A 15172-nucleotide genomic window follows, 5' to 3' on the forward strand; every position below is an offset into this window, starting at 1 on the left:
CTCTGGTGGGCGAGAGAGTGAGACTCTGTCTCAAAAAATAAATAAATAGGCCGGGTGCGGTGGCTCACGCCTGTAATCCCAGCACTTTGGGAGGCCGAGGCGGGCGGATCACGAGGTCAGGAAATCGAGACCATCCTGGCTAATACGATGAAACCCCATCTCTACTAAAAAATACAAAAATTGAGCCAGGCATGGTGGCAGGCACCTGTAGTCCCAGCTACTCGGGAGGCTGAAGCAGGAGAATGGTGTGCACCCGGGAGGCGGAGCTTGCGGTGAGCAGAGATCGCGCCACTGCACTCCAGCCTGGGTGACAGAGCGAGACTCCATCTCAAAAAATAATAATAATAATAATAGTAAATAAATGAAATTTAAAAGGTACGTGGTTTTGTATGTTGCTTCATAATATTGTTGTGCTTGTTTTATGTTGATAAGACTCTGAGACAGAGTCTTGTTCTGTTGCCCAGGCTGGAGTACAGTGGTGGGATCGTGGCTCACTGCAGCCTCTACATCTTGGGCTCAAGTGAGCCTCCACATCTTGGGCTCAAGTGAGCCTCCCACCTCAGCCTCCCAAGTAGCTAGGACTACAGGCACGTGCCACGACACCTGGCCAATTTTTCATTTATTTTTTGTAGTAACAGGGTCTCCCGATGTTGCCCAGGCAGGCCTCAAACCCCAGGGCTCAAGCAATCCACCCACCCCAGCCTCCCAAAGTGCTGGGATTACAGGCATGAGCCACTGTGCCCAGCCAATAAATGTTTTAAATGACTTGGCACCAACTAAAATGGACACTCCAGGAAGATTTACTAACTACATTTACCCTATGCTTTGTGTCTTCTCACTTACTTGTTTTAGACCAGTTATCAATTCAAATACAATCTAATAAAAAAAAATACAATCTAATACACGTTGTCAAAGGCATACCTGCAAAGAAGGCAATGCATAGGGAGGAGTTAGGAAAAGTTTTACTGAGGGAATAACACGGGGTGAATCTTTGTTGTTGTTGTTCTTTTTTTTTTTTAGCTGGAGTCTTGCTTTGTCGAGCAGGCTGGAGTGTAGTGGCCTGATCTCGGCTCACTACAACCTCTGTCTCCCGGACTCAAGCAATCCTCCTGCCTCAGCCTCCTGAGCAGCTGGGACTACAGGTGTGCACCACCACACCCAGCTAATTTTTGTATTTTTAGTAAAAACAGAGTTTTGCCATGTTGCCTGGGCTGGTCTCAAACTCCTGACCTCAAATGATCTGCCCACCTCGGCCTCCCAAAGTGCTGGGATTACAGGCGTGAGCCACTGCATCCAGCCTAGGTGAATCTTAAAGGAGGATCAGAAACTGTGGAGAAGGGAGGGAGCTGGGAGTGTGGGTAGGGGCTATCTAGATAGATAGTGGAATAAACATGGACAACAACACAGATTGCCAAAACTGGTGTGTTCAAAAATAACACACAGCGTATGTGGTGACAGCATGTTGGGGGAGTAACAGATGAGTAGGAGCCTTGGAAAGTGATGGAGCCAAATTATGAAAGGCCTGGAAAGCCAAGTTGGCAGCTTTGGCTTCGTCCTATGGAAAGGGAGCCACCAGAGGGTTCTTGGTACTCTGCACAAGAGGTCAACCACACCTGAGGATGCCTTTGGTTCTGGGTGCCCTGTTGGGAAGTCATTGTGGGGAACAGTTGTAGGAACTAGGGAAGAAGACAGGTAAGATCACTGCCTTAAACAGCAAAAAGCTGCCTTGGAAAAGAGAGGAAACACTCTTATTCTGGGATGCCTCAAAGTGCAGAGCCAAGACAAAGTGAACCATAAGAAGGCAGATTTATACTGAACAAAGAAAGAGCAACAGGCCAGGCATGGTGGCTCATGCCTGTAATCCCAACACTTTGAGAGGCCGAGGCAGGCAGATCACCTGAGGTCAGGAGTTCAAGACCAGCCTGGCCAACATGGTGAAACCCCATCTCTACTAAAAATACAAAAATTAGCCGGGCATGGTGGCACATGCCTGTAATCCCAGCTACTTGAGAGGCTGAGGCAGGAAAATCGCTTGAACCCAGGAGGTGGAGGTTGCAGTGAGCCGAGATCAGGCCACTGCACTTCAGCCTGGGTGATAGAATGAGACTCTGTCTCAAAAATAACAACCAAAAAAAAGAAAGAGCAACCATCAGAGCTGTTTCCAGAATGGTAGGGAGTTCCTCATCTCTGGAGGTATGCAAGCAGAAGCTGGGTGACCATTAGACAGGAATTCCTGTCGGATCGATTCAGAGGATTAGAGCTACTCATCAGAATCCCTGGGGAGTATATTAAAAACACCCATAACCAGGTCCCACCTCCACAGATTTTGTTTGAGTTGGGCTGGTGTGGAGCCCTGATTCAGATGCAGGTGGTCTGCACACTAACATTTGGGAACTGCTCCATTTAGAAGTCCTTCCAGTTTAGCCAGGCACGGTGGCTCACACCTGTAATCCCAGCACTTTGGGAGACTGAGGCAGGCAGATCACTTGAAGCCAGAAGTTCGTGACCAGGCTGGCCAACATGACAAAACCCCATCTCCACTAAAAGTTCAAAAAGAACTCAGCCGGGTGTGATGGTACATGCCTGTAATCCTAGCTACTCAGGGGGCTGAAGCACAAGAATCACTCAAACCCAGGAGGCAGAGGTTGCGGTGAGAGGAGATCATGCCACTGCACACTGCACTCCAGCCTGGGCAACAGAGTGAGACCCTGTCTCAAAAAAAAAAAAAAGTCCTTCCAGCTCTACTGTTCTGTGATTTTAAGATGACAGTTTTCCTCAGACTCAAAGATGGTAATTTTAGTATCCTAAGAACTGTTGGCTGAGAAGAGACACCTGGATGAGGCCCTATGGAAAATGACTAGGAGCGGGGAGCAGCAGGGAGTTGAGAATCTAATCAGGGCATTTGGGATGTGCTAGAGGGGCCAGGCTTCAGCTGACTCCATCTGTCTTCCTATCCTAGTTGGTCCCTAGACAACCCCAGTGCAGCATAATGACTCAACACAGTAAGGGGCCAATTGGCGAGAAGGCCTCTAGCCATCTCTCCTTGTCCCCAGCTCAACTGGCCTGAGGGCAGACTTGAACTGAAAACCCACATGGTTTCCAAAGGCTGGTGGAAAGGGAGATTTGTCTTGGCTGTCAACAGATTCTGTGCTAAAGACTGGCCCCCACAGTCCAGACAAGAAGAGTAAATTTTCACCAGGTACGGTAGCTCATGCCTGTAATCCCAGCACTTTGGGAGGCCGAGGCGGCCACATCACCTGAGGTCAGGCGTTCGAGACCAGCCTGACCAACATGGAGAAACCCTGCCTCTACTAAAAATACAAAAATTAGGCCGGGTACGGTGGCTCACATCTGTAATCCCAGCGCTTTGGAGGCCTAGGCGGGCGGATCACAAGGTCAGGAGTTCGAGACCAGCCTGGACAACATGGTGAAACCCTGTCTCTACTAAAAATACAAAAAATTAGCTGGGCATGGTGGTGCTCACCTGTAGTCCCAGCTATTCGGGAGGCTGAGACAGGAGAATCGCTTGAACCCAGGAGGCGGAGGTTGCGGTGAGCCGAGATCGCTCCACTGTACTCCAGCCTGGGCGACAGTGTGAGACTCCATCTCAAAAAATATATATACAAAAATTAGCTGGGAGTGGTGGCTCATGCCTGTAATCCCAGTTACTCGGGAGGCTGAGGCAGGAGAATCGCTTGAACCTGGGAGGTGGAGGTTGCAGTGAGCCAGGATTGCGCCATGGCACTCCAGCCTGGGCAACAAGAGCGAAACTCCATCTCAAAAAAAGCAAAAAAAAAAAAAGAGTAAATTTTCTACCAGCTTTACTGCCATCAGAACTGTTTAGGATTTCCTGCCCTAGATCCCTAGACGCTGCCATTCATATACACCCTGTCCTAACCCCTAACCTCTTCCCTTTTTCTTGACCATTCTTTCTGATCAGAGATTTTGTTTCTCTCCTTTTTTTTTTTTTTTTTTTTGAGACAGAGTCTCACTCTGTCACCCAGGCTGGAGTGCAGTGGTGCTATCTCATCTCACCACAACTCCACCTCCTGGGTTCAAGTGATTCTCCTGCTGTAGCCTCCCAAGTAGCTGGGATTACAGGCATGCGCCACCACGCCCAGCTAATTTTTGTATTTTTTAGTAGAGATGGGGTTTTACCATATTGGACAGACTGGTCTCGAACTCCTGACCTTGTGATCCACCTGCCTCAGCCTCCCAAAGTGCTGGGATTACAGGCGTAAGCCTCTGTGCCTGGCCTGTTTCTCCTTTTAATATTTGCTCTGGAGGTGAGATTTGGAAGATAGTTAGTTAAAGGAAATAACTTACAGTAATGGCAGTAAGGAGGCAAGAAGAAGTAAAAAGTGTGGGTGGAAGTTAAAGAAAAGAGGGGTCATAGTTCCTGAAAAAGTATGGGCAGAAGTTAGACACTTCTGCCGTGCAAGTTGGCTCATATCTGTAATCCCAGCACTTTGAGAGGCCAGTGCAGGTGGATGGCTTGAGCCCAAGAGTTCTGAGACCAGCCTGGGCAACATGGTAAGACCCCATATCTACTAAAAAAAAAAAAAAAAAAGGGAGAAGAAGAAGGAGAAGGAGGAGGAGGAGAAGGAGAAGGAGAAGGAGAAGTTAGACACTTGTGTGTCTGCACATCTTTTCTTGTTTGGAAACCTATATTTCAGGCATCATCTTTTCTCTGAAGTTTTTCATTACTGCCTAATCCCAAGCAAAGTTAATTATTTCTTCCACTATTCTGTTTATGTACCTCATAGACACTATTGCCAATCTATGTATTGCTTATAACTCTGTTTATATGTTTTGCCTCTCCAACAGGCCTAAGAGTCACAAACTTAGATGCCAGTAGAGGCCAGAGAGGAAAAACAACTGGTGAAGCTGCTGAGTTTAAGACAGTGATCAGTGGACAATGCCACACTGTTGGCCACTGTATTAACCTCAGGTCTTTATCCCAGGGCTTTCTTGGGCACACCTGTGCCATTCATGTTTGCTTCCAAAGCTCCTAACACAATACCTGGCAGAGTAACCAAACCGAAGTGACCCAGAAGTGTTGAGCTCCAACTCAGCCCCTAAGGTGCTATGTAACTGTAAAGAACTCAGTCAGCATCTCTGCCCTTCAGGTTCTCCCTTTCTTTCTCTCTCCCCTCTTCAGAAAAAGGCACCTTGAAGATCATCTAGGCCAATGGGTTTTCTACTTTGTTCGTTAGAGGCCTTGGACTGAGGAGCTGATTTTGGAGGCCTTCACAGAAGGCAAGGGCACATTGAGAGAGCAGGTTGCTAGTCCTCTTTCCCTATACAATCAGACAAGTTCTACTTTTTTCTGTTTTAGAAATGTATGCTTTCTTTTGAAGAAAAGGGTCTACTGTTAGAAAAGTTTGAAAACATAACAAATGGTATAGGCAAAGTTGTTCTGCCTGGGATCAAATCCTATTCTATGACTTCCTTGTTATATGACCCTGAGCAAGTGATCTAACCTCAGTTTCCTTATCTAGAAAATGGAGATGATGATAATAGCACCTACCTCAAAGGATTGTAGTGAGGTTTAATGAGTAAATACATAGAAATTGTGCTTGGCACATCGTTTTTGTTTTTTTGGGTTTTTTTTTTTAGGCAGGGTCTTGCTCTGTCAGCCAGGCTGGAGTATAATGGCACAATCATGACTCACTGCAGCCTCAAATCCCTGGGCTCAAGTGATCCTCCCGCCTTAGCCTCCCAAGTAGCTGTAAGTACAGGCTTGCACCACCACACCTGACTAATTTTTTAACAATATTTTTGTAGAGACAGGGTCTCGCTACATTGCCCAGGCTGATCTCGAACTCCTCAGCTCAAGCAATCCTCCCACCTCAGCCTCCCAAAGTGCTGAGATTACAGGCATGAGCCACCACACCCAGCCTGGCACATAGTTCTTGATAAGTGTTGGCTACAGTGGTATAATACAAAAACATATTTGGTCTTTGTCCCTGGATCTTGGGAATTTCCTGAGCAATAGGAGTGTTTTTTCTTATTCATAAGCCCCTTCTATCACACTTGAGTTTACCCTAATGAGGTGACTTAAGTAGAGCCCCTAGATCTAGGGATGGGACTAGTCACCAGAAAGACCAAGTGATGAGAAGGTTGGAAATTTCAGTCCCACCCACTGACCTCTGAGAATGGGGGGTGGTGCTGAAGATTGAGCTATATGAAAACTCTTGAACAATGAGATTCAGAGAGCTGGGTTGGTGAATGCATCCACAGGCCAGGAGGGTGGTGCTCCCTGACTCTTCAGGGACAGAAACTCCTGCACTTGGGACTCTTCTGGACCTCACCCTGTATACTTCTTCATCTGGCTCCTCATTAGTATCCTTTAAAATAAGCAGACAAATGTAAGTAAAATGCCTTCCTGGATCCTGTGAGCCATTCTAGCAAACTATTAGAACTGAGGAGGGGATCGCAGGAACCCCCAATTTATAGCCAGTTTATCAGCAGTATAGCTGGGTGGCCAGAGACTTGTGACTGGTCTGAAGTAGGGGCAGTCTTGAAGAACTGAGTCCTTAACCTGTGGGGTCTACACTAACCCCTAATAGCTAGGGTCAGAATTGAACTGGATTGCTGGCCACCCAGTTGGTGTGAAGAATTTGGCTGATGTCAGAAAATATCCCAGAGGCTGTAATTAGTGAGCATGTTCAGTCCTCTAACTTGAAAGCAGGGAAATTATTATGTTTAACAACTCAGCTATCTTATAAGTGAACTTTCTCAGAAGCCTTTAGTGTTTTAACCCACAGAGAGACTAATGGTGGAAGACTGAAACACTGACAAGCCTTGGTTCAGGGCAGGGGAGAAAGTTCTTAACCCTCTAGAAATCTCATCACCTCAGCAGAACCTACCATGCTTCTCTCCGGGCTGACCATGCCTCTGTCTTCTCGCTCAGGAAGTGTGGATATATTCTGAATCATCTCTCTCCTTTATTTCCAAACCCTGCTTCATTCTCCCCACAGCATTTCTTTGGCCCAAGGGTTAGTCATCCTTCAAGGTGAATATTGATGTCATCCCCAGCTCCTAGCCCCTCCAACTTCTTGCCAAAGATGTTTCTATCTGTTCCTACAGTTAGGCTGTCTTCCTCCGTAGAACCCTGACTTCCAGGTGGTAAAGAGGGCACAAGATATGCTGGGCACTGAAGCAGGAACGACAGGAGTGCTGGGTGTGCAATCATTCATTTGCTACACATTTGCTGATTCCTGCCCTGATCCTAGCCCTGTAGGATGTAGAGATAATTTATGACGTAGTTGCTTAAGAGTGGAAGTATGAGAGGGCATCCTGTGTGCGTGAATTCGTCAGGGCAGCACTTGCGGGAATGAGCCAGAGGCAGAGGTTAATTCTACTGAGGTCAGACAGGCCATCCCCACTCCCACAGGACAGACTTATAAGTGAGTCAGCCAGGCCTTGGAATAGAGGTTACAGGCATGACCAGATATAGTCAAGAGCCGGCAGGGGTGGTCAGAGCCCCAGTGGGAATCCACTGTTACTATAGGAATTAAATGAGATAATGCATGTAGAAGCTTGGCTCAGAGTAAACACTCAATAAATGGTAGCTATTATTGTCTTTTTGTTATTGAGTTGCATTGTTAGCCTCACAGAGGTAACTGGCAGAGATTATATCTGGAAGAGGCCCAGCAGAGGATCTGGTAGAGAACGTTACATCTGGGCTGAGCCTTTGTGGAGGTGGTTCTATTCTTTTGTGGGAAATGGACTCTTTGGAGAACCTGACGAAAGCTGTGCCTCTCCCCAGAAAAAGGCACAGCTGCTCACATGATGCTTTGCATATTATTTCAGGGACTTCACAGACTCCTGGAAGCCTGTCTAGTCACGGAACCTGGTTGGACACAGCTGTTATTTGCCAAGCATGGCTGAGAAAATTTCCTGCTGTTCTGCCAGGCACTGTGGCTCACACCTATAATCCCAGCACTTTTGGAGGCCGAGGCAGGTGGATCGCTTGAGCCCAGGAGTTTGAGACCAGCCTGGGCAACATGGCAAAACTCTGTCTCTACAAAAAACACAAAAATTAGCCAGGCATGGTGGTACACGCCTGTAGTCCCAGCTACTTGTGAGGCTGAGGTGGGAAGATCAAATGAGCCTGGGAGGTCAAGGCTGCACTGAATTGTGATCTCTCCATTGCACTCCAGCCTGGGTGACAGAGCGAGACCCTGTCTCAAAAACAGAAAAAGAAAAGAAAAGTTCCCACTATTAGCTTATTGACCCAAGTGAAAACTTCAGCACACATAGGATATTCAACGGTGGGGATATTCTGTGTCTTTTAAAATACAAAGTGGTATCCTGCAGAATGGGTGGAAGAGGGAGACCTGTGAAGAGACCCATCTTTTTTTTTTTTTTTTTTTTTTTTGAGGTGGAGTTTTGCTCTTGTCACCCAGGCTGGAATGCAGTGGCACGATCTTGGCTCAGTGCAACCTCCGCCTCCCGTGTTCAAGTGATTTCTCCTGCCTCAGCCTCCTGAGTAGCTGGGACTACAGGCGCCTGCCACCACATCCAGCTAATTTTTGTATTTTTAGTAGAGACAGGGTTTCATCATGTTGGCCAGCCTGGTCTCAAACTCCGATCTCAGGTGATACACCCGACTCAGCCTCCCAAAGTGTAGGGATTACAGGTGTGAGCCACCACGCCCGGCCAAAGAGACCCACCTTAAAGTCCAGGGAGAAGACACAATTGGCTTCATGGGCATGTGACCTCTGCAGTCACACAGGACCCTGCATGTTTTGTTTTCTGTTCTTTGTTTTTTTGAGACACCATTTCACTCTGTCACCCAGGCTGGAGTGCAGTGGCACAATCTCAGCTCACTGCAACCTCCACCTCCTGGGTTCAAGCAATTCTCATGCCTCAACCTCCCAAGTAGCTGGGATTGCAGGCACATGCCACCACGCCCAGCTAATTTTTGTATTTTTTTAATTTTTATTTTTTGAGATGGAGTCTCACTCTGTCACTGGGCTGGAGTACAGTGGCGTGACCTTGGATCACTGCAATCTCCGTCTCCTGGGTTCAAGCGATTCCCCTGCCCCAACCTCCCTAGTAGCTGGGATTACAGGCATGCACCACCACGCCTGGATAATTTTTTGTATTTTAGTAGAGATGGGGTTTCACCATGTTGGACAGGATGGTCTCGATCTCCTGATTATCTGCCCGCCTTGGCCTCCCAAAGTGCTGGGATTACAGGTATAAGCCACCACGCCTGGCCTAATTATTGTATTTTTAGTAGAGATGGGGTTTTGCCATGTTGGCTAGGTTGATCTTGAACTCCTGACCTTAAGTGATCCACCTGCCTTGGCCTCCCAGAGTTCTGGGATTATAGCGTAAGCCACAGCGCCCGGCCCCCTGCATGTTCTTGACTTCAAGTTCTGCTGTGTTGCCATCTTGAAATTCTTAATTTTTTTTTTTTTTAGATGGAGTTTTGCTCTTGTTGCCCCAGGCTGGAGTGCAGTGGGGTGATCTCAGCTCACCACAACCTCTGCCTCCTGGGTTCAAGCAATTCTCCCACTTCAGCCTCCTGAGTAGCTGCGAATTACAGGCATGTGCCACCACATCTATCTAATTATTTTTTGTATTTTTAGTAGAGACAGGGTTTTTCCATGTTGGTCAGGCTGGTCTCGAACGCCTGACCTTGTGATCTGCCCGGGCCTCCCAAGTGCTGGGATTATAGGCATGAGCCACTGCGTCTGGCCGAAATTCTTAATTTTTTAACAAGAAGTGCTGCATCTTCATTTTGTGCTGGGCCCCCAAACTATGTAGCCAGTCCTGGAAGAAAACAGGGACACATTTATTTGCATGCTTACTATGTGAGCAGCAAACAAGTGACAGTGCTGGAACCGGGACCCAGGCTGTTTGGGTCCAAAACCACGGGTCCTAACCTACATCTTACCATAATTCCTGTCTCTCGAATCAAGAGGGCTAGTGAGAGTGGAGAGGAAGGGAAAGAGTAAGAACCTTCTGTTTCTCCCACCAGAACACTCTTCACTCCCCTGCCTCTCCTTCCTTCCTATTGTCGTCTCAGTATCAGTTTCATTTCCTCAAAGAGGTGTTTCCTGATCCCCAAACCTAAATTATGCCCCTCTCATTCTCTCTTTTCTCCCTTAGTATTTTATTTATTATTTATTTATTTTGACAGAGTTTTGCTTTTGTCGCCTAGGCTAGGGTGCAATAGCATGGTCTTGGCTCACTGCAACCTCCACCTCCCGGGTTCAAGTGATTCTCCTGCCTCAACCTCCTGAGTAGCTGGGATTACAGGTGCCTGATACCATCCCTGCCTAATTTTTGTATTTTTAGTAGAGATGGGGTTTCACCATGTTGGCCAGGCTGGTCTCGAACTCCTGAACTCAGGTGATCCACTCACTTTTGGGAGGCCGATCTCCACTCAGGTGGAGGTTGCAGTGAGCTGATTCGGCCTCCCAAAGTGCTGAAATTACAGGTGTGAGCCACCGTGCCACGTTTCTTCTTTAATATTCTTTAGAGTATTCATCAGAACTTTGTGTATTTATTTGTATATTTCCTTGTTTTAATGACAATCCCTCACTAGACTGTGTGCTCAATGAGGGCAGAGATTTTGTCGGGTTTTGTTCCCTTATCCCCAGCAGAGAACCTGGCACATAGTGGGTATTTCATAAATGTTAGTTGGAAAGTACAGTTTATAGAATGTAATGACAGATCAGATGTAATTGTAGGGAAGCCTGGAGGATGACCTAGGAAATTCCACTTGGGTGATGCTAATTGCCAAGGTGAATATAGGAAGTTAGGAGTGGGACAGGAATGATTATGTGGATTTGAGATGTGTCCAGTTCGAGGGCTTTTGGGGGTGGCTTGGAGAAGGCAATCTTCTGCTGGGAAACTTCTGACTCTGTCCCTACTGCAGCCCAGGGTAGGGGCTCCCTACCTCCACCTGGGCAGATCTCTGCCATCACCCATCTCACTGGCATGCTCTTGGGAGCCTATCTGTTCCCTGGGCGGTGCAGCTCTACGGGATTTGGAACAGTGTTGCAGGTCTCATCTCTGGCTCGCAGGGCCCCCAGGGGTGTGTATGCAGTCAGGGCTCAATAAATGCCAGTAGAAGGAAAGAAGGAAGGCGAAAAATGTGGCCAGGCACTCAGGGGAGAGGCTGGGGTGAGGAGCAGATCTGGGAACGTAAATAGAACTAGAAGTCCAAGTTGGAACCCTGGAGCGCTAGAGACAGGGTGGACAAAAAAGTGTTCCAAGCCAGGCCAGGCACAGGGCTAAGCGCTTTATTCACATGACTGCATTTCATCTTCATATCTACACTAAACAGGCATAATTATTCCTACTTTGTTCATGAGAAAACAGGTCCAGAGAGGTGACGTGATTTGCCCAAGGTCACACAGCGAGTGAGCAGCAAAGTCTGGATTTGACTCAGGGCTGTTGTCCCCTAAGCCCGCACGCACTCTTCCACTTCACTCCCTGCCTCTCCAACCCTCCACCTCCCTATCCCTCTCCCCTCCCCTCCCGCGGCTGCCCCGCCCCACCCCTCTGCCGTTCCCCCCCACTCCCTCCCTGTCGGGTGGCGGCGGCGGAGCCACGTGGTGGGGCCGAGAAGCCGCGGCCGACGAGAGCCCGGGCGTCTGCCCCAGCTGGGCAGTGCTGCTCTGCGCTGCGCCGCGCTCGGGGCTCGCTCTCCTTGCTCCGCGCTCCCCGCCAGCCGCCCCGGGGCAGGAGGCGCGCCTGACGGACGGCACGCTAGACAAAGGAGGCGCGGCTCGGCGGGGCCAGCGCGCGGACGGACGGACCATGGACTCGGAGCGCGGGCGGCCGGCCCCAGCCTTGGGGACCGGACACTCCCAGGCCCGGCCCTAGGCGCCCGGCCCCGCCGCCCGGCGCGCCCAGCGGGGAGGACGTGGAGCCCGCGCGGCGCGAGCAGGCGGCGGCCGCGGAGCAAGAAGGGCGCCGCGGCGGGCGGCCCGCGCAGCCCCCGGAGCCATGGGCAAGTGCAGCGGGCGCTGCACGCTGGTCGCCTTCTGCTGCCTGCAGCTGGTAAGCGTCGCGTGCCCAGGCAGTCGGGGCAGGGTGGGGCGCGGCGGGGCGCGGTCCCAGGGCGTGCGGGTGAGGTTGCGTGTGTCTCTGTGTGTGTGTCTGGTCCGTGTGCCCGGGCGGGGGGTGGTCTGGAGTCTCGGAGCGGTCGGGCGGAGCCTGCTCCCGCTGGCCGGGCTGTCTCTTTGTGTGCGCTTCTCGCTGCTGTGCCCGGCGCTCCTCCGGTCCCCAAGTGCGTCCTGTGCGCGAGTCCCCGGCCCGCCCGCACTGTACAAGTGGCCTCCTGTTGGGGGATGCGCTGTGGGACGGTGGCTTGCTGGGACGGGGGGTGTGTCTGAGGCTGATCTGTGGATCCGTTGAGGTCCTGCTGTGTGTTTCCCTGTAGATCCCTCGTTTGCATGGGTCTCTCCCTTCCTCTGGGTCTCTGCCTCTGATCACCACCCCTGTGTGAGCGTTTCTCACAAAGTCTCTGCTCCGGCGTGTGTCTCTCTGGGTTTCTCTTTGGTGTGTCTCTAGATCGCTGACCATTTCTGGCCCATGTTCATCTGTGTTCTGGGATCTTAGACTCCAAGAACCCTCCAATCCTTTGTGTTGTTTCTGCCTCCCTTCACCTTCCTGACCGGGCAGTCCTGGGAAAGGAGAGCCACCTCCCTGGAGAGGGTCACCAGGAGCTGCCAGATCCTGGGCCAGCCTGACCCAGCCTGGACCACACTTACTGCTTTGGTCTGGCCGCTGTGGCCATGGGGGTTCCATCAGTCATCAGTTCCACCCACCAGAGCAGCTCCTCTGCCAGGGCCAGCAACAGTGGGGGTGGGGACACTTGGGTGCCCTAGGGAGGACCAGAGCATCTGAGGACACTGTGCCTAGCCCCAGCATAGGGAACTCAGGTTCTTGTCTCAGGGAGGAGTGACTGTAGTGGACTAGAAGAAACAGCACTGCCCTTCAAATCAGGCCCTGGCAGGGGAATTTGGGAGGGTGGTTAAAGAGAGGCAGGGGTCTCCTACCTACCCTAGAGCTGAGATTGAACAACTAGGGAGGTTGAAGCTGTGCTTCTCCTCTAGGCAGAGGTGTATGGGGACCTCCATCGCCGAACCCAGGTCTGAGAGTGGGCAGCGAGGAGCCTGAGCCCCCCTCATGCTGGACTCCTTGTTCTGGGTTTCCACTCTTGCCTGCATCCATCACGCCCTCCCCACCACAGGAGCCAATGATAATGTAGAGTGAAGTTTTGAGCCTGGACGTGCAGACCTCCTCATTCGTCTTGCTTCTCTCCTCCTGGGGACACCAGCTTCAAACATGCCATCCACAGACCTGGCCTGGGCAGTGGTGGAAACAGCCCTAGCTCTGGAGACTGTAGCCCTGCTCCCAGCTGTGGGAGACTGGACAAGTGACTTCCCCCCACTGGCCGGCCTCAGTCTTCTTATCTGTAAAATGATTATCCCTGAGGATTGCAGAGGGGATTAATTAAGATCAGGTGGATTGGGAACTCCAGAAGGGCAGAGATTGTCTGTTTTTCTTTATCTACTTTGAGGAACATGAAATGCCAAGAAATGTTTAAACCTTTCAGAGGATTCTCCTGTGTTTGTTAATTTTTTAATTTTAAACTAGGGGTTTTTTTTAATTAGAAAAGTAATATACATATATTGTAAAAAATAAATACATACATAATCAAACAGGACAGATAAATAAAAAGTAAGTTTTCTAGGCCAGGCATCGTGGCTTATGCCTGTAACCCCAGCACTTTGGGAGGGCGAGATGGGCAGATCACCTGAGGTCAGGGGTTCGAGACCAGCCTGGCCAACATGAAGAAACCCCATCACTGCTGAAAATACAAAAATTAGGCATGGTGGCACGCATCTATAATCCCAGCTACTCGAGAGGCTGAGACATAAGAATCACTTGAACCCAGGAGGCGGAGGTTACAGTGAGATGAGATCACGCCGCTGCACTCCAGCCTGGACGACAGAGTGAAACTGTGTCTCAAAAAAAAAAAGAAAGTTTTCTTCTCTCTATAACTAGACCCCTCCCCAAAGGTGAACCTGTTAGCAGTTTGTCCCATGCTCATTCTCTGTTGGCGATAATAACGGTTAGCTTTGGAGAGCTCTTGACTAAGTGTCAGGTACTCTTGGAAGCACTTTTCCATGTATTAACTCATTTAATCCTAACAACCCTATGAAGTAACTTGTCCAGAATTCTACAGGAACTAGGACCCAGGCTTTGTTTTGGGGGTTTTGTTTTTGTTTTTGTTTGAGACATGGGCTCGCTCTGTCATCCAGGACAGAGTGCAGTGGTGCAATCATAGCTCACTACAGCCTTGACCTCCCAGGCTCAAACAATCCTCCCACCTCAGCCTCCTGAGTACCTGGGACTACGGGGGCACACCACCATGCCTAGCTAATTTTTTTGTGTTTTAGAGATGGGTCTCACTCTTGTTGCCCAGGCTGGTCTCAAACTCCTGTGGTCAAGCCATCCTCCCACTTCAGCCTCCCAAGTGCTGGGATTATAGGCATGAGCCACCACATCCAGCCAGGATCCAGGCTTTGAATCCAGGCAGTTGGCCAGGTCCTCTGTTGCCTTCTTAATTATAAAATAAGTAGTTCTGGCCCTGGTAAGTCTGGGGCCCCATGGGAGGAGCTCATGGCTCTAGAGAGAAATGAAGGTGGTAGAGAGTCTCTCTGCCTCCCACTTCCCTTCCTCCATAGTTCTCCCTTGCTAAGCTAACCCCACTCTTCCACTTAGAGGAGCTCACCAGCACTAGAGGCTTGAGTTAGATGAGACCTGGGTGGGATTCTGGTTCTCCCACATCCCGACTGGGTGGCTTTGGGCAGCTTGTGAAGGTTGCACGAGATCATTTGCGGGAGGGACTTGAAAATTGCTCTCTTGGCTCTGTTGCACTATCTGGGCTCATTGCAGAGTGGGCCCTCCAGTTGTCACTAACCCCCATGAGCCCCTACTGCCTGATAGCTTCCATAATGTGCCCCGGGATGTTGGAATTCACCAGCCTGAGGGGAGAAGAGAGTCTTGGTTTTCTCATCCAAGGGACTGAAGAGAAAAAAGAGGCTGTTAAATATCTTTCAGCTGAAAACTTAGGAGGAACTGTGTCATTTTTCTTTCTCAAATGGAGTTTAATCGTTACAATGAATCAGGC

At 49.8% G+C, this 15172-nt stretch overlaps 1 protein-coding gene across 3 annotated transcripts in view; it reads left to right on the forward strand.

Annotated features, from left to right (window-relative positions):
• Positions 1 to 11877: 11877 nt before the first annotated feature.
• NKAIN1 (sodium/potassium transporting ATPase interacting 1) overlaps positions 11878 to 15172 on the forward strand; it is a 58624-nt gene continuing 55329 nt past the window's right edge. For 2 of the 3 annotated variants that reach the window (XM_024926592.2, XM_034959885.1), the window contains exon 1: positions 11878 to 12030. In XM_024926592.2, the coding sequence (XP_024782360.2) occupies positions 11977 to 12030 (54 nt within the window). In that variant the 5' untranslated portion in view covers positions 11878 to 11976. The remainder of the gene's footprint in view (positions 12031 to 15172) is intronic. The other variant, XM_003828116.7, reaches the window with a different exon arrangement.

This window comes from Pan paniscus, chromosome 1 (genome assembly GCF_029289425.2).
Source record: "Pan paniscus chromosome 1, NHGRI_mPanPan1-v2.0_pri, whole genome shotgun sequence".
In the NCBI taxonomy this organism is placed as follows: domain Eukaryota; kingdom Metazoa; phylum Chordata; class Mammalia; order Primates; family Hominidae; genus Pan; species Pan paniscus.